The sequence below is a fragment of the Oncorhynchus keta genome, unplaced genomic scaffold (assembly GCF_023373465.1).
Source record: "Oncorhynchus keta strain PuntledgeMale-10-30-2019 unplaced genomic scaffold, Oket_V2 Un_contig_14106_pilon_pilon, whole genome shotgun sequence".
NCBI lineage: Eukaryota > Metazoa > Chordata > Actinopteri > Salmoniformes > Salmonidae > Oncorhynchus > Oncorhynchus keta.
The window spans coordinates 84,018-103,947 of NW_026278549.1; the positions used below are offsets into that span (position 1 = coordinate 84,018).

General features: G+C 42.0%; 2 protein-coding genes and 1 long non-coding RNA gene across 16 annotated transcripts; 1 reads left to right on the forward strand and 2 right to left on the reverse strand.

Moving 5' to 3' along the window:
• Positions 1-1,731: 1,731 nt before the first annotated feature.
• Positions 1,732-3,425, reverse strand: LOC127918404 (uncharacterized). Of its 13 annotated transcripts, none has more exons than XR_008099886.1 (6): positions 2,855-3,425; positions 2,691-2,786; positions 2,499-2,626; positions 2,251-2,442; positions 2,095-2,218; positions 1,789-1,938 (listed from the first exon to the last, which is right to left on the reverse strand). It is a non-coding gene; the product is annotated as an uncharacterized LOC127918404 (long non-coding RNA). The 13 variants fall into 13 exon arrangements; XR_008099891.1 differs by having other exon boundaries at positions 2,499-2,594; positions 2,691-2,818; XR_008099885.1 differs by having other exon boundaries at positions 2,691-2,818.
• Positions 3,426-3,736: 311 nt separating this feature from the next.
• LOC127918403 (uncharacterized) lies at positions 3,737-8,893 on the reverse strand. Of its 2 annotated transcripts, none has more exons than XM_052501674.1 (4): positions 8,436-8,893; positions 7,452-7,594; positions 7,212-7,279; positions 3,737-4,349 (listed from the first exon to the last, which is right to left on the reverse strand). In XM_052501674.1, the coding sequence occupies exons 1-4, from the start codon at positions 8,750-8,752 to the stop codon at positions 4,302-4,304; spliced, it is 576 nt and encodes a 191-aa protein (XP_052357634.1). In that variant the 5' UTR covers positions 8,753-8,893; the 3' UTR covers positions 3,737-4,301. The 2 variants fall into 2 exon arrangements, with proteins under 2 accessions (XP_052357634.1, XP_052357633.1); XM_052501673.1 differs by having other exon boundaries at positions 7,452-7,624.
• LOC127918405 (conserved oligomeric Golgi complex subunit 1-like) lies at positions 8,856-19,326 on the forward strand (the record flags this gene model as incomplete). Its single annotated transcript, XM_052501676.1, has 8 exons — positions 8,856-9,359; positions 9,987-10,094; positions 10,464-10,579; positions 10,628-10,727; positions 11,056-11,189; positions 13,037-13,218; positions 16,889-17,065; positions 19,170-19,326. Coding segments are annotated over exons 1-8 (1,283 nt in total), but the record flags the coding sequence as incomplete, so codon positions are not given.
• Positions 19,327-19,930: the final 604 nt, after the last annotated feature.

Genomic DNA, 19,930 nt, shown 5'->3' on the forward strand with positions numbered 1-19,930 from the left:
CTGACTGTCAGAATGCCTAGGTGTTCTAACCTCCTGCAGCTAGCTGACTGTCAGAATGCCTAGGTGTTCTAACCTCCTGCAGCTAGCTGACTGTCAGAATGCCTAGGTGTTGACCTCAGAATGCCTCGGTGCAGCTAGCTGACTCGGTGTCAGAATGCCTCGGTGTTAGCTAACCTCCTGCAGCTAGCTGACTGTCAGAATGCCTAGGTGTAGCTGACCTAACCTCCTGCAGCTAGCTGACCGTCAGAATGCCTAGGTGTTAGCTGACCGTCAGAATGCCTCGGTCGGTGTTAGCTGTGACCGTCAGAATGCCTCGGTGTTAGCTGACCGTCAGAATGCCTAGGTGTTAGCTGACCGTCAGAATGCCTCGGTGTTAGCTGACCGTCAGAATGCCTAGGTGTTAGCTGACCGTCAGAATGCCTAGGTGTTAGCTGACCGTCAGAATGCCTCGGTGTTAGCTGACCGTCAGAATGCCTCGGTGTTAGCTGACCGTCAGAATGCCTAGGTGTTAGCTGACCGTCAGAATGCCTAGGTGTTAGCTGACCGTCAGAATGCCTAGGTGTTAGCTGACCGTCAGAAGGTGTTAGCTGACCGTCAGAATGCCTAGGTGTTAGCTGACCGTCAGAATGCCTAGGTGTTAGCTGACCTGAACCGGTGTTAGCAGAATGCCTCGGTGTTAGCTGACCGTCAGAATGCCTAGGTGTTAGCTGACCGTCAGAATGCCTGACCGTCAGAATGCCTCGGTGTTAGCTGACCGTCAGAAATGCCTCAGAATGCCTAGGTTAGCTGACCGTCAGAATGCCTAGGTGTTAGCTGACCGTCAGAATGCCTAGGTGTTAGCTGACCGTCAGAATGCCTCGGTGTTAGCTGACCGTCAGAATGCCTAGGTGTTAGCTGACCGTCAGAATGCTAGGTGTTAGCTGACCGTCAGAATGCCTCAGAATGCCTAGGTGTTAGCTGACCGTCAGAATGCCTCAGAATGCCTAGGTGTTAGCTGACCGTCAGAATGCCTAGGTGTTAGCTGACCGTCAGAATGCCTCGGTGTTAGCTGACCGTCAGAATGCCTAGGTGTTAGCTGACGCCGTCAGAATGCCTAGGTGTTAGCTGACCGTCAGAATGCCTAGGTGTTAGCTGACCGTCAGAATGCCTAGGTGTTAGCTGACCGTCAGAATGCCAGAATGACCTCAGAATGCCTAGGTGTTAGCTGACCGTCAGAATGCCTAGGTGTTAGCTGACCGTCAGAATGCCTCGGTGTTAGCTGACCGTCAGAATGCCTAGGTGTTAGCTGACCGTCAGAATGCCTAGGTGTTAGCTGACCGTCAGAATGCCTAGGTGTTAGCTGACCGTCAGAATGCCTCGGTGTTAGCTGACCGTCAGAATGCCTCGGTGTTAGCTGACCGTCAGAATGCCTCGGTGTTCTGTCCAAATCCTTCACACAAACCAACCCAGATAAAAGGGATGTCTTGAAAATATTGTCTGAATTGAAGTGTGTTTTGTTTGTATAATTTACAGGAGAACAGCCGGATCAAAGTCCACATACATTACCAGTGTTTAGTATTCCAGGGTTTAGGGCCCTTCCATGTGTTACAGCTGCTTTAATTCAGTCCCAAATCAACCCCTAACCCCTAGACTACACTCCCTACTTGTGAAGAAAGTATAGGACTAAGCAATATGGTGGGGCTACTACCATATCTATCCAATACATTCAGTGTTTCCCGAGATGGGGGTCGTTAGTGCATTGACTAGAAGTCTATGGGAATGAATATAGGGGAAACACTGCATTCTGATCTAGACAAGTAGGGACTAGGGGTTGATTTAGGATTGGGTACATGTATCTCTCGGTGCGTCATCTGTTGTAAAGTACTAACTAACTAGGACCTCCCTGTTTTATAGTACTAACTAGGACCTCCCTGTTGTATAGTACTAACTAACTAGGACCTCCCTGTTGTATAGTACTAACTAACTAGGACCTCCCTGTTGTATAGTACTAACTAACTAGGACCTCCCTGTTGTATAGTACTAACTAACTAGGACCTCCCTGTTGTATAGTACTAACTAACTAGGACCTCCCTGTTGTATAGTACTAACTAGGACCTCCCTGTTGTATAGTACTAACTAGGACCTCCCTGTTGTATAGTACTAACTAACTAGGACCTCCCTGTTGTATAGTACTAACTAACTAGGACCTCCCTGTTGTATAGTACTAACTAACTAGGACCTCCCTGTTGTATAGTACTAACTAACTTGGACCTCCCTGTTGTATAGTACTAACTAACTAGGACCTCCCTGTTGTATAGTACTAACTAACTAGGACCTCCCTGTTGTATAGTACTAACTAACTAGGACCTCCCTGTTGTATAGTACTAACTAACTAGGACCTCCCTGTTGTATAGTACTAACTAACTAGGACCTCCCTGTTGTATAGTACTAACTAACTAGGACCTCCCTGTTGTATAGTACTAACTAGGACCTCCCTGTTGTATAGTACTAACTAGGACCTCCCTGTTGTATAGTACTAACTAACTAGGACCTCCCTGTTGTATAGTACTAACTAACTAGGACCTCCCTGTTGTATAGTACTAACTAACTAGGACCTCCCTGTTGTATAGTACTAACTAACTAGGACCTCCCTGTTGTATAGTACTAACTAGCTTGGCCCTCCCTGTTGTATAGTACTAACTAACTAGGACCTCCCTGTTGTATAGTACTAACTAACTAGGACCTCCCTGTTGTATAGTACTAACTAACTAGGACCTCCCTGTTGTATAGTACTAACTAACTAGGACCTCCCTGTTGTATAGTACTAACTAACTAGGACCTCCCTGTTGTATAGTACTAACTAACTAGGTAGGACCTCCCTGTTGTATAGTACTAACTAACTAGGACCTCGTTATGAATCAATGTGTTGTTTTAGTCTGAAACACTTCTCTTGTTACTGAATACTAACGTTCCTCCTTTCCACAGTTATTTGTAATTTTAATGTATGGTTTATTTGGGTAGGGACCGATACAAACACATCGTCTTCTCCTACACGGTTCCAGCATCTACAGTTAATGAGTAACCAGGCCAGCTTGGTTTGCTCAGCAGTGTGAAAAAGGTATTGGAAACTACATTTGTCAAGCAGACTGTGGTAAACCCATACTGTTATGTTGTGTAGACTACACTACTCAGCAGTGTGGAAAAGGTATTGGAAACTACATTTGTCAAGCAGACTGTGGTAAACCCATACTGTTATGTTGTGTAGACTACACTACTCAGCAGTGTGGAAAAGGTATTGAAACTACATTTGTCAAGCAGACTGTGGTAAACCCATACTGTTATGTTGTGTAGACTACACTACTCAGCAGTAGTATGAGACATGAAACACAGTGGCTCTTCATAGTGAAATTAACTTGTAAGGTTTCTGACTCTATATTCCTTGGAATAATGCTTTTATGTGAAGTGTAAAGGGAAACGGACATTCCCAGCTTTTGAAGAGTAAACGTTCATGCCTCCTCGACGCTTTTATAAGCTGTTATTCCTCTTTGTATCAGTTAATTTTAATGTGGTTTTATTTTTGCACTTGTTACTTTGCCTTTGATTCCCTGTGAAGTGAAGATCCATTCCAATGTTGAACAAACATAATTATTACTGTAAGTGTTTTAAAATCGATTTAGATGCGTACATGTATATGATCTGTTATCTGTGCAATAAAGAGATGTTATACAGCAGTGTTCAGTCAGTCAATCAGGACAGATTCAATACAAAATATTATTTAATCATTTGAATGATACAATGTACATGTTTCAACATTGAATTATGTTGTTAATATAATTAACTACATTAAAGTCATTGAATCAATACTACTACATTATCTATCGTTCCTCATTACATACACTTAAGAAGTTAAGTACATGTTAAACGAAGTACTAAACTTTGAACTCGTTGATTCCTAGTTTTTCATGAACCGTTAGTGAAAGCCCTTTAATCTTCTGGTTGTGACTGTTTTCACCTTGCTCTCCTTTCTGGTGTCCTAGCAACAACCGCTAGCCGTGCAGGGAGCAAGTAAACAAACTGATTCATATGACTTTCCACCATTAGACGGCAGCTAAACCGGCTTACCACAACATTTTCCAACAGTCAAAAGTAAATAGATGGAACCAGAATGAAAACAAGTTATACAACTCTTGGTTTGGCACACAGATTAAAAGTGCAGATTTTAAAGTGCATCGGAAAAAAATATGAATAAAATGTATTATAAAAAGGACTAATCAATTTAAGTGTCGTCATTGTGGAATCTTCTATTCTGTTCCAAGTTCCTTTCAGGTCTCCATTCCAAAGTTTTCATGACCCACTTTGTGTCTTCTCGGCTGTTGGGAAACACAGAGAGGGGAAATCATGCATCTTTATTCAGAGGAAATGCAGTGAACGCTTGTCTGACACAGACTCCTTGATACAGCCATGTTAAATCTGGTGACACTATAACAGACTCCTTTATACAGCCATGTTAAATCTGGTGACACTAACAGACTCCTTGATACAGCCATGTTAAATCTGGTCACACTAAAACAGACTCCTTGATACAGCCATGTTAAATCTGGTCACACTATAACAGACTCCTTGATACAGCCATGTTAAATCTGGTCACACTATAACAGACTCCTTGATACAGCCATGTTAAATCTGGTCACACTATAACAGACTCCTTGATACAGCCATGTTAAATCTGGTCACACTATAACAGACTCCTTGATACAGCCATGTTAAATCTGGTCACACTAACACAGACTCCTTGATACAGCCATGTTAAATCTGGTCACACTATAACAGACCCTCTTGTCTGACACAGACTCCTTGATACAGCCATGTTAAATCTGGTCACACTATAACAGACTCCTTGATACAGCCATGTTAAATCTGGTCACACTATAACAGACCCTCTTGTCTGACACAGACTCCTTGATACAGCCATGTTAAATCTGGTCACACTATAACAGACCCTCTTGTCTGACACAGACCCCTTGATACAGCCATGTTAAATCTGGTCACACTATAACAGACCCTCTTGTCTGACACAGACTCCTTGATACAGCCATGTTAAATCTGGTCACACCATAACAGACTCCTTGATACAGCCATGTTAAATCTGGTCACACTATAACAGACCCTCTATTGTAGGATGTGACTGACTCAAACGGGTGAGTCTTCACCATGATACCAGACAGGATAGAGTCTGAATGACCATGATACCAGCCAGGATAGAGTCTGAATGACCATGATACCAGACAGGATAGAGTCTGAATGACCATGATACCAGACAGGATAGAGTCTGAATGACCATGATACCAGACAGGATAGAGTCTGAATGACCATGATACCAGACAGGATAGAGTCTGAATGACCATGATACCAGACAGGATAGAGTCTGAATGACCATGATACAAGACAGGATAGAGTCTGAATGACCATGATACCAGACAGGATAGAGTCTGAATGACCATGATACCAGACAGGATAGAGTCTGAATGACCATGATACCAGACAGGATAGAGTCTGAATGACCATGATACAAGACAGGATAGAGTCTGAATGACCATGATACCAGACAGGATAGAGTCTGAATGACCATGATACCAGACAGGATAGAGTCTGAATGACCATGATACCAGACAGGATAGAGTCTGAATGACCATGATACCAGACAGGATAGAGTCTGAATGACTGTGACACATGACAGGATAGAGTCTGAATGACCATGATACCAGACAGGATAGAGTTTGAATGACCATGATACCAGACAGGATAGAGTTTGAATGACTGTGACACATGACAGGATAGAGTCTGAATGACCATGATACCAGACAGGATAGAGTTTGAATGACTGTGACACATGACAGGATAGAGTCTGAATGACCATGATACCAGACAGGATAGAGTTTGAATGACTGTGACACATGACAGGATAGAGTCTGAATGACCATGATACCAGACAGGATAGAGTCTGAATGACCATGATACCAGACATGATAGAGTCTGAATGACCATGATACCAGACAGGATAGAGTTTGAATGACTGTGACACATGACAGGATAGAGTCTGAATGACCATGATACCAGACAGGATAGAGTCTGAATGACCATGATACCAGACAGGATAGAGTCTGAATGACCATGATACCAGACAGGATAGAGTCAATGACATGGCTTCATTTTGAAGTGATTTTAAATATACAACAAATAAATACAACTCCCTCATGAACACTATGGGTGGCTGACATATCAGAAATGTGGTCCTGTATACCACAGCCTGAGTGCCAGTCTGTGTGCTATCATGCCAACTCACACCAAACATTGTTGACAAAAGCACCAGATCTGAGACCGGGCTATAGTTACCAACAGATCTGAGACCGGGCTATAGATACCAACAGATCTGAGACCGGGCTATAGATACCAACAGATCTGGGACCAGGCTATAGAAACCAACAGATCTGAGACCGGGCTATAGAAACCAACAGATCTGAGACCGGGCTATAGAAACCAACAGATCTGAGACCGGGCTATAGATACCAACAGATCTGAGACCGGGCTATAGATACCAACAGATCTGAGACCGGGCTATAGATACCAACAGATCTGAGACCAGGCTATAGATACCAACAGATCTGAGACCGGGCTATAGATACCAACAGATCTGAGACCGGGCTATAGATACCAACAGATCTGAGACCAGTCTATAGAAACCAACAGATCTGAGACCAGTCTATAGAAACCAACAGATCTGACACCAGTCTATAGAAACCAACAGATCTGAGACCAGGCTATAGAAACCAACAGATCTGAGACCGGGCTATAGAAACCAACAGATCTGACACCAGGCTATAGAAACCAACAGATCTGACACCAGGCTATAGAAACCAACAGATCTGACACCAGGCTATAGAAACCAACAGATCTGAGACCAGGCTATAGATACCAACAGATCTGGGACCAGGCTATAGATATCAACAGATCTGGGACCAGGCTATATATATCAACAGATCTGGGACCAGGCTATATATATCAACAGATCTGAGACCAGGCTCCAGATACCAACAGATCTGGGACCAGGCTATATATATCAACAGATCTGGGACCAGGCTATATATATCAACAGATCTGGGACCAGGCTATATACACCACACATTTCTCACAGAAACAGGCCATTACATTTTATTGATTGATTGCTACATTACCTGTTCATCACAGCAGCAGCAGCAACAGCATCGGATCAGAACCAGGACAACAAGCAGCAGAACCATGCCTGAAAGGATCAAGGTGGACAGTCAATTGTGTACATGTGTGTGTGTGTGTGTGTGTGTGTGTGTGTGTGTGTGTGTGTGTGTGTGTGTGTGTGTGTGTGTGTGTGTGTGTGTGTGTGTGTGTGTGTGTGTGTGTGTGTGTACATGTGTGCGTGTGTGCCTGTGTATTCCTACCGATGAAGATGAAGAAGACAGCGAAGGAGGCGATGTCCCAGTCAGACTGGAACAGCTGTTTAGACTGCAGTCTGGACACCACGTCTGTAAACTGATCTTTAAACTCTTCCTGTAGGCTCCTCTGGTCCATGGCTACAGCTGGGCTGGAATTAGTCTCAGTAAAGGTTAACACTCTGGAGAAGAACAGTAGAGGGTTTATTATGATTATAAAATACAGGACCCACTGGGAGAAGAGATGTGGTTCTGATATAGACTACAAGGTTTCTCTGGTCCAGAACTGTACCAGTCAGGGTTAGTACAGGACCCACTGGGAGAAGAGACGTGGTTCTGATATAGACCACAAGGTTTCTCTGGTCCAGAACTGTACCAGTCAGGGTTAGTACAGGACCCACTGGGAGAAGAGATGTGGTTCTGATATAGACTACAAGGTTTCTCTGGTCCAGAACTGTACCAGTCAGGGTTAGTACAGGACCCACTGGGAGAAGAGACGTGTGGTAATTCTCTATAGACAAGTGCAATGCACCTGACTGGCTGGCTATGTCGGTCTATAAAGTAGGCCTAAAATATACAAACCAATATGTTATTTCATTGTAAGGGAGATCATACTGCATTTTGAATGTACCTCAAACTGGATCAGAGTTCGGCGTACCTGCTCTGCCCTAGACACAGTACTTTTCTCCTGATCACTTTTACATGGACTACTATGATGAGATATAGATCAACTAGCCAAATACAGACTCTATTTTACATCAAAAATGACAATATCTGCTTTTAACTTCTTTAACACAAGACCAACATCATTATCGTTAGTGTTTGACTGACTGTAACGTCTTGATAAATTACAGCCTCAGACTTTCACTTTTAAAGAATATTCCAAGATTACCTATATATCTGACTTTACTTGAACATAAACAATTACAATAAACTCGTATTTTCGGTAGTAATCAAACACGTTTCTATATATTTTTCCGAAGTTCATTGTACCTGTAACTCGAACAAGCTCCTGTTTTTTGTTCTCTCCTCTTCCGGGTACCTGCCCGATTGACGCACCTGTCGCCGTGTGAGTCACTATACACTGATTTGCATGGGGCAAGGGTAGGTCGTTTGAATCCTGCTTCATTTCCTCCGAGTAGATCTAAAGGTGTCTCGTGATCATGGACTTGCCGAATGTGAGAGATACTGCCAGTCATTTCCACCATCGCTCTTGGCCATGTCTTTTCAAAGGAAACGTTTATGATGTGACTGGAGGAAATGAAGTCAGAACAATTCATATGTGTGACGCATGTATATAAAACTAGCATTTGTCATAGCTACATTTCTGTTTTCATTGCAGTAAATTATAAATTTATTTTTTTCTATAGTAAACCAGCTGATTTACATCATTCAAAGGAATAGCAATATTGTGTCAGGTTGAGTTGCGGTCATATGATGTGTTGTAGTAACATATTAGTTCCGTATGAGGCGCTGTTACTTTCCCGGCTTCTCATTTTCCGTTTTTCAGCTCTGATGCATTGTTTACGTGGAAGTGAGTTTCGCTCCGTCTTCCGGGTTGTAAGATCCTTCAGGTTGGCATTTCGCTTACAGTGAATCTCAGCTGCGATGGCCGTGGTTCCTGCTCAATCTCTCCGGGTTTCGGATATCCGAGACCCGACGGTTCTGTTCGAGCGGTACAACACCGAGGAGATACGCGGCATCGAGCGGAATGTCCGCGGAGAGATCGAGCACAAGAAGGAGGAACTTCGTCAGATGGTGGGCGAGCGGTACCGCGATTTGATCGACGCCGCCGACACCATCGGAGAGATGCGTCAGTGTTCGGAGAGCGTAGTTACGTCCATCCAGGACATGCACCGCTATTGCCACAAGCTGAAACAGGGGAAAAGCGTTCCCCAAAGCAACAGCAAAGAAGAGGTATGTGGCTCCACTGTGAAGCTAACGAGCGGTGGTGATGGCTAACTAGTTCTGTTGATTTAGATAGCAAACTGTTCTGCAGAATACCATTCCCCGATCCCTTCTGGACGGTTTGTGATGTGCGATTAGACTCCGACAAGTTCCACCCGCTGTGAGATGAGTGGTATATGTCAATGATGGGTGGAATCTGTGTGGGTTTCAATATCTACTACACCCTATATCTCTGTGTGATTTTCTCTCTGCCTGTCCCTTTATTTATTTATGTATGTAATGTAGCCTGTCTTAGGCCAGCTCTCCCATGAAGTCCCAGGAGAGGTTCTACACCTTGGCCTCTCAGCTCAATCCCTGTGATTCTCTCTCTCTATATATATATATATATAGGCTATATTTGTACCAATACAAAATGGTCCAAGGCAAAGTATTATTGTTTTTTAAAAGGACACTACTTTAAAATATATATTCTTAAAATCTTGCAAAATATATATATATATTTCTCAGAGGCAGTCCCAGGAGAGGTTCTACACCATGGCCTCTCAGATCAATCACTGTATATCCCTGTGATTCTCTCTCTCTCTCTCTCTCTCTCTCTCTCTCTATCTCATCTCTATCTCTATCTCTATCTCTCAGGTCCAGAGGCAGTCCCAGGAGAAGTTCTACACCATGGCCTCTCAATCACTGTGCTCCAGAGGCAGTCCCAGGAGAAGTTCTACACCATGGCCTCTCAAATCAATCACTGTGATTCTCTCTCCTCTTCACACCAGGTCAAGGCAGTCCCACTACACCATGGCCTCTCAAATCAATCACTGTGATTCTCTCTCTCTCTTCACACCAGGTCCAGAGGCAGTCCCAGGAGAAGTTCTACACCAGATGGCCAGGAGAAGTTCTACACCATGGCCTCTCAATCAATCACTGTATCCCTGTGATTCTCTCTCTCTCTCACACCAGGTCCAGAGGCAGTCCCAGGAGAAGTTCTACACCATGGCCTCTCAAATCAATCACTGTGATTATCTCTCTCTCTTCAGGTCCAGAGGCAGTCCCAGGAGAAGTTCTACACCATGGCCTCTCAAATCAATCACTGTGATTCTCTCTCTCTCTTCACACCAGGTCCAGAGGCAGTCCCAGGAGAAGTTCTACACCATGGCCTCTCAGATCAATCACTGTGTCAGAGAGGTCCCAGTCCCAGGAGGATGGCCTCTCTGTACCTCACACCAGGTCCAGAGGCAATGGCCTCTCAAATCAATCACTTATTCTCTCTCTCTTCACACCAGGTCCAGAGGCAGTCCCAGGAGAAGTTCTACCATGGCCTCTCAGATCAAGCTGCTGCTGGAGATCCCAGAGGAGGATCTGGAGTTCCATGGAGGCCTCTCAGTACCTGCAGGCAAAGACACTTATTACTAAGACAGTGGACTGTTAGCATTTCCCATAGGAAGACACGGCATACTTAGCCATCGTTGCTAATACTAGCTGGGCATGGCCAATGATGTATGTAAACCCACATCATAGGGCACTGCTAATGCTAACGAGCTAACTCTTGGTTTAATGGACACTCCTGACCAGCCAACCGATATTTAATTTCAGAATTGGTTAAAATTAGCTTACGGGCAGTTTTAGAGTTTGGGTAGTCGGGCTGTCAATGGGATGCTGGTCAGAAAAGCCCTTATAGCCTCTCCCTGGTTTACCACCCTCTTTGCTGCAGGCCACACGGCTCTACCTGCTCTGCTGCCACCTGCACAGACAGCTCCACCTGGAGGCTGGAGGACCACAGTACAGCCCCGTCCTCGCCCGCTTCCCCATCCTGGTCAGGCAGGTGGCTGCTGCTGGACACTTCAGGTGAATGTCACCGTGATGTAATTTTGGATGAGGGAGACGATTATCAAATCTGGATTTTCTGTGAAATTGAAGAGCCTACCTCAGCAAGCACCACATTCAATATAGGAGCACCACATTCAATATAGTAGCACCACATTCAATATAGGAGCACCACCAGTATAGGAGCACCACGTTCAATATAGGAGCACCACATTCAATATAGGAGCACCACCAGTATAGGAGCACCACGTTCAATATAGGAGCACCACATTCAATATAGGAGCACCACCAGTATAGGAGCACCACGTTCAATATAGTAGCACCACATTCAATATAGGAGCACCACCAGTATAGGAGCACCACGTTCAATATAGGAGCACCACATTCAATATAGGAGCACCACCAGTATAGGAGCACCGCGTTCAATATAGGAGCACCACGTTCAATATAGGAGCACCACATTCAATATAGGAGCACCACATTCAATATAGGAGCACCACATTCAATATAGGAGCACCACATTCATATAGGAGCACCACCAGTATAGGAGCACCACATTCAATATAGGAGCACCACCAGTATAGGAGCACCACATTCAATATAGGAGCACCACCAGTATAGGAGCACCACATTCAATATAGGAGCACCACGTTCAATATAGGAGCACCACCAGTATAGGAGCACCACATTCAATATAGGAGCACCACCAGTATAGGAGCACCACATTCAATATAGGAGCACCAATATAGGAGCACCACATTCAATATAGGAGCACCACGTTCAATACAGGAGCACCACGTTCAATATAGGAGCACCACATTCAATATAGGAGCACCACATTCAATATAGGAGCACCACATTCAATATAGGAGCACCACCAGTATAGGAGCACCACATTCAGTATAGGAGCACCACATTCATATAGGAGCACCACCAGTATAGGAGCACCACATTCAGTATAGGAGCACCACATTCAATATAGGAGCACCACATTCAATATAGGAGCACCACATTCAATATAGGAGCACCACATTCAGTATAGGAGCACCACATTCAATATAGGAGCACCACCAGTATAGGAGCACCACATTCAGTATAGGAGCACCACATTCAATATAGGAGCACCACGTTCAATATAGGAGCACCACGTTCAATATAGGAGCACCACGTTCAATATAGGAGCACCACATTCAATATAGGAGCACCACATTCAATATAGGAGCACCACCAGTATAGGAGCACCACATTCAATATAGGAGCACCACATTCAATATAGGAGCACCACATTCAATATAGGAGCACCACATTCAATATAGGAGCACCACCAATATAGGAGCACCACATTCAATATAGGAGCACCACCAGTATAGGAGCACCACATTCAATATAGGAGCACCACGTTCAATATAGGAGCACCACGTTCAATATAGGAGCACCACATTCAGTATAGGAGCACCACATTCAATATAGGAGCACCACCAGTATAGGAGCACCACATTCAATATAGGAGCACCACATTCAATATAGGAGCACCACGTTCAATACAGGAGCACCACGTTCAATATAGGAGCACCACCAGTATAGGAGCACCACATTCAATATAGGGCACCACCAGTATAGGAGCACCACATTCAATATAGGAGCACCACGTTCAATATAGGAGCACCACATTCAATATAGGAGCACCACGTTCAATATAGGAGCACCACGTTCAATATAGGGGCACCACGTTCAATATAGCAGCACCACATTCAATATAGGAGCACCACCAGTATAGGAGCACCACATTCAATATATGAGCACCACATTCAATATAGGAGCACCACATTCAATATAGGAGCACTCTCTCTCTTCTACCCCCCTCCCAGGTCCACCATTTTGCTGGACAGTAAGTCAGTCCTGCGTGGTCGGGCGGTGTCTGACCAAGCCATCGCTGAGGCCCTAGTGTCCACCATGCTCCTCGAGGACAGCTCTCCACGTCAGGCTCTGGCTGACTTCCTCCTGGCTAGGAAGGCCTCTATCCAACAGCTACTCAACCAGCCACAGCATGGTACTAGTATATACCACTGTACCACAATACAATACCACACATACTTCCTACACAATACACAACATATTCCTACACAATACACACCACAATACAACATCCTACACAATACAACATCTTACACAACACAATACAACACAACATCCTACACAATAAACATCTCATCTTACACAATACAACACAACATCATACACAACACAATAAACATCTCATCTTACACAACACAATACAACACAACATCCTACACAATACAATACAACATCCTACACAATACAACATCTACACAATACAACACAACACAATACAACACAACATCCTACACAACACAATAAACATCCTACACAACACAATACAACATCCTACACAATACAATACAACATCCTCATACAATACAACATCCTACACAATACAACACAACATCCTACACAACACAATAAACATCTCATCTTACACAATACAACATCCTACACAACACAACATCATCTACACAATACAATACAACATCCTACACAATACAATACAACATCCTACACAACACAATACAACATCCTACACAATACAATACAACATCCTACACAACACAACATCCTACACAACACAACAACATCCTACACTACACAACACACATCCTACACAACACAACATCTACACAACACAACAACATCCTACACAATACAACACAACATCCTACACAACACAACAAACATCTCACAACACAACACAACATCCTACACAATACAACACAACATCCTACACAATACAATACAACATACTACACAATACAACACAACATCCTACACAATACAACATCCTACACAACACAATACAACATCCTACACAACACAACATACAACACAACATCCTACAAATACACAACACAACATCCTACACAACACAACATATCTACACAACACAACATCCATACAGCACAACACAACATCCTACACATGGTACAACACAACACCAAACACAATACAACACAACATCCTACACATCACACAATACAACATGCCCTGTTATCACAATACACAACACAACATCAATACAACACAACACAACATGCCCTACACAATACAACATAAAATCCTACACAATACAACACAACATCCTACACATCACAACATCCTACACAATACAACACAACATCCTGTTATCACAACACAATACAACATCCTGTTACACAATACACACAATACAACATCCTACACAATACAACACAACACAACATCCTCACACACAACACAACAGTCAACATCCTGTTACACAATACAACATAAAATCCTACACAATACATCACAATCCTACAACACAACATCCTACACAATATAACACAACATCCTACACAATACAACATCTCATCTTACGTAACACAAGACCATCTCCATTCAGCTTCCAACAGGCCCCCGATCACATGGTGTTAAACCAAACACAATACAACATATTACAGCCTTGACACTTCCTCTCCCCTGTTATCACACTTCCACCCCGAGTCAACATGCCCTGTTATCACACTTCCACCCCAAGTCAACATGCCCTGTTATCACACTTCCACCCCAAGTCAACATGCCCTGTTATCACACTTCCACCCCAAGTCAACATGTCCTGTTATCACACTTCCACCCCAAGTCAACATGTCCTGTTATCACACTTCCACCCCAAGTCAACATGCCCTGTTATCACACTTCCACCCCAAGTCAACATGTCCTGTTATCACACTTCCACCCCAAGTCAACATGCCCTGTTATCACACTTCCACCCCAAGTCAACATGTCCTGTTATCACACTTCCACCCCAAGTCAACATGTCCTGTTATCACACTTCCACCCCAAGTCAACATGCCCTGTTATCACACTTCCTCCCCAAGTCAACATGTCCTGTTATCACACTTCCCCAAGTCAACCCTGTTATCACACTTCCACCCCAAGTCAACATGCCCTGTTATCACACTTCCTCTCCCCTGTTATCACACTTCCTCTCCCCTGTTATCACACTTCCTCTCCCCTGTTATCACACTTCCTCTCCCCTGTTATCACACTTCCTCTCCCCTGTTATCACACTTCCTCTCCAAGTCAACATGCCCTGTTATCACACTTCCACCCCAAGTCAACATGTCCTGTTATCACACTTCCACCCCAAGTCAACATGCCCTGTTATCACACTTCCACCCAAGTCAACATGCCCTGTTATCACACTTCCACCCCAAGTCAACATGCCCTGTTATCACACTTCCACCCCAAGTCAACATGCCCTGTTATCACACTTCCCCAGAGTCAACATGCCCTGTTATCACACTTCCACCCCGAGTCAACATGTCCTGTTATCACACTTCCTCTCCCCTGTTATCACACTTCCACCCCAAGTCAACATGCCCTGTTATCACACTTCCTCAAGTCAACATGTCCTGTTATCACACTTCCCCCAAGTCAACATGCCCTGTTATCACACTTCCTCTCAACCCCTGTTATCACACTTCCACCCCAAGTCAACCCTGTTATCACACTTCCTCTCCCTGTTATCACACTTCCACCCCAAGTCAACATGCCCTGTTATCACACTTCCTCTCAACCCTGTTATCACACTTCCACCCCAAGTCAACATGCCCTGTTATCACACTTCCTCTCCCTGTTATCCACTTCCACCCCAAGTCAACATGTCCTGTTATCACACTTCCACCCCAAGTCAACATGTCCTGTTATCACACTTTCTCCAAGTCAACATGCCCTGTTATCACACTTCCTCCCAAGTCATCATGTCCTGTTATCACACTTCCTCCCAAGTCAACATGCCCTGTTATCACACTTCCTCTCCAAGTCAACATGTCCTGTTATCACACTTCCTCTCCAAGTCAACATGTCCTGTTATCACACTTCCACCCCAAGTCAACATGTCCTGTTATCACACTTCCTCCCCAAGTCCATGTCCTGTTATCACACTTCCTCCCCGAGTCAACATGTCCTGTTATCACACTTCCACCCCAAGTCAACATGTCCTGTTATCACACTTCCTCCCCGAGTCAACATGTCCTGTTATCACACTTCCTCCCCGAGTCAACATGCCCTGTTATCACACTTCCTCCCCAAGTCAACATGTCCTGTTATCACACTTCCTCCCCGAGTCAACATGTCCTGTTATCACACTTCCTCTCCAAGTCAACATGCCCTGTTATCACACTTCCCTCCGAGTCAACATGCCCTGTTATCACACTTCCCTCCCCCGAGTCAACATGTCCTGTTATCACACTTCCCTCCAAGTCAACATGTCCTGTTATCACACTTCCACCCCAAGTCAACATTCCTGTTATCACACATCCTCTCCAAGTCAACATGTCCTGTTATCACACTTCCACCCCAAGTCAACATGTCCTGTTATCACACTTCCACCCCAAGTCAACATGTCCTGTTATCACACTTCCTCTCCCCTGTTATCACACTTCCTCTCCAAGTTAACATGTCCTGTTATCACACTTTGTCTCCAAGTCAACATGTCCTGTTATCACACTTCCTCTCCCCTGTTATCACACTTCCTCTCCAAGTCAACATGTCCTGTTATCACACTTCCATCATTCTTGGATTGTTTGGGGAAAACCATTTCACTTCCTCATCTCTGTTCAGTGGACCGGTGTGGTGTTTTGATGTGTGGTTCAGGTTGACAGTCATGTCTGTGTGTGTCCCAGGTGCTGGTATTAAGGCCCAGGTGTGTAGCCTGGTAGAGCTGCTGGTGACCACTCTGTACCAGGCCTACGCTGTCTTCTACGTAGCCCCAGAAGGGAGTCCCCGGCTGGGGGACGGAGGGCTGAGCTTCGGCCTCCTCTTCACCACTCTGGAGAACGTCACCTCCACCACACCTACAGGTACATTACCTATAATACCTTGCAAGAAATGGTTGAAGAAGAAAAAGTACTTTATTTATTTAACCTTTATTTAACCTTTTATTTAACTAGGCAAGTCAGTTAAGATCAAATTATTATTTACAATGACGGCCTAACCTACTTTCATCCCATTTTAGGCCCAAACTGATCTGGAGACCCTAACTTTGATAAGATTATATAAGCGTTAGATTATAGATATTAGATTATATAAACTTTAGATTATAGATATTAGATTATATAAGCGTTAGATTATATATATATATTAGATTATATAAGCGTTAGATTATATATATATTAGATTATATAAGCGTTAGATTATATATATTAGATTATATAAGCGTTAGATTATATATGTTAGATTATATATATATATTAGATTATGTAAGCGTTAGATTATATATATTAGATTATATAAGCGTTAGATTATAGATATTAGATTATATAAGCGTTAGATTATATAAACATTAGATTTAGATTATAGATTATATAAGCGTTAGATTATATATATATTAGATTATATATATTAGATTATATAAGCGTTAGATTATATAGCGTTAGATTATATATATTAGATTATATAAGCGTTAGATTATAGATATTAGATTATATATAGCGTTAGATTATATATGTTAGATTATATATGTTAGATTATATATATTAGATTATATATGTTAGATTATATATTAGATTATATAGATTATATATATTAGATTATATATTAGATTATATAAGCGTTAGATTATATATATTAGATTATATAAGCGTTAGATTATATATATATTAGATTATATTAGATTATATATTAGATTATATAAGCGTTAGATTATATATATATATATTAGATTATATAAGCGTTAGATTATATATATATTAGATTATATAAGCGTTAGATTATATATATTAGATTATATAAGCGTTAGATTATATATATATATATTAGATTATATAAGCGTTAGATTATATATATATATTAGATTATATAAGCGTTAGATATATATATATATTAGATTATATAAGCGTTAGATTATATATACTTTAGATTATATAAGCGTAGATTATATATATATAGATTATATATATATATTAGATTATGTAAGCGTTAGATTATATATATTAGATTATATTAGATTATATATATTAGTATATGCGTTAAATGTATATATTAGATTATATAAGCGTTAGATTATATATTAGATTATATATAATTATATATTAGATTTATAGATATTAGATTATATAAGCGTTAGATTATATAGATATTAGATTATATAAGCTTTAGATTATATAGATATTAGATTATATAAGCATTAGATTATATAGATATTAGATTATATAAGCGTTATATAGATATTATTATATTAGATTATATATTAGATTATATAAGCGTTAGATTATATATATATTAGATTATATAAGCGTTAGATTATATATATTAGATTATATAAGCGTTAGATTATATATATTAGATTATATAAGTGTTAGATTATATATATATTAGATTATATAAGCGTTAGATTATATATATATATTAGATTATATAAGCGTTAGATTATATATATATTAGATTATATAAGCGTTAGATTATTATATATTAGATTATATAATTAGATTGTATATATTAGATTATATAAGCGTTAGATTATATATATTAGATTATATAAGCGGGTTATGTTAGATAAGTAACATGGTAACAGCTCTACCTTGACCTTTTGATTGGCCGGGTATAATTTTCTCCATGTTGCATACACCTATCCAATCCTCTCTGAGGGATATTGACTTTCAACAATGGATCATTTTAATACCAATTATAAACCGAGGAGTTTGGGTCTTGGATGCTGATGATCTGAAACAGTGTTTCAGCTGTGTGTGTATATCCAACAATATACCATGGGTATGTTGTAAAGACACAAAAATACTTGTTTACTGTTAGATGTTTGTTGGTAACCAGTTTATAACAGCATTAAGGCACCTTGGGGGTTTGTGGTATATGGCCAATACACCACACCCCTGTGGGCCTTACTGTTGAATTATAGAACTGAAGACATCTCTGTGATAATCTGTCCTTCCGGTCTCACCTGTTGTCCAGGTAAAGGGAGGCGTGTCCTTCAGGAGGAGATGAGTACAGGAAGCTGGTTCAAGTACCTCCCCTCTTCCATCGCTGAGTTCCAGCCCGCGCTCAGAACCCTGGCTCAGCCAATCCAGAGAGAGCAGCTCAGAGACACCCTACAGCAGTGGATCAACACGTAATACCTCATCCAATCAATACCCTTCATTTGCATGTAGAAACAGCTGCTATATTTCAGCCAATCAATATCCTTTACTTTGCATATAGGAACAGCTGCCATATTTCAGCCAATCATACCCTTGCATTTGCATATAGAAACAGCTGCCATATTTCAGTGAGACCCTTTACTTTTGCATATCAGCCAATCAATACCCTTTTACTTTTGCATATGCCATATTTCAGCCAATCTATGCCCTTTAATTTCAACAACTGATATTCAATATCGATCATAGTCGGCTGTAGAACTATAAAAATATTTAGTAAGGAGAGTCTGATCTGGGACCAGAATATAACCAGCTTCTTCAGGAACTATATCTACTCTGGGATCCAAATCAACCAAACTGGAACTCTCACATGCTGACCAGAAGGGGGGGGGGGGGACGCATGTTGATTTTAGTCCATCCACACCAGACGCGATCAGGGCCCACAGGTTGAAATATGAGACTTCCAGACAGTGGTGGGGGAGTTGATAAACCCTTCAACTTGGGGACACACTCTTGACTTGAATGATGTCATTCATGTTCCACTAATAAGTAATTAAACAAGCCTGAAGTCAAATGAAC

Bases quoted from the DNA above. Each gene is read 5' to 3' on its own strand.
- LOC127918403 (XM_052501673.1), bottom strand. From the start codon at position 8,752: ATGCTAGTTTTATATACATGCGTCACACATATGAATTGTTCTGACTTC. The intron at 7,625-8,435 runs GTACAATGAACT...GTTCTTCTCCAG, and splicing joins GGAGCTTGTTCGAGTTACAG to AGTGTTAACCTTTACTGAGA. The intron at 4,350-7,211 runs GTAATGTAGCAA...GTTTCCCAACAG, and splicing joins GCTGCTGCTGTGATGAACAG to CCGAGAAGACACAAAGTGGG.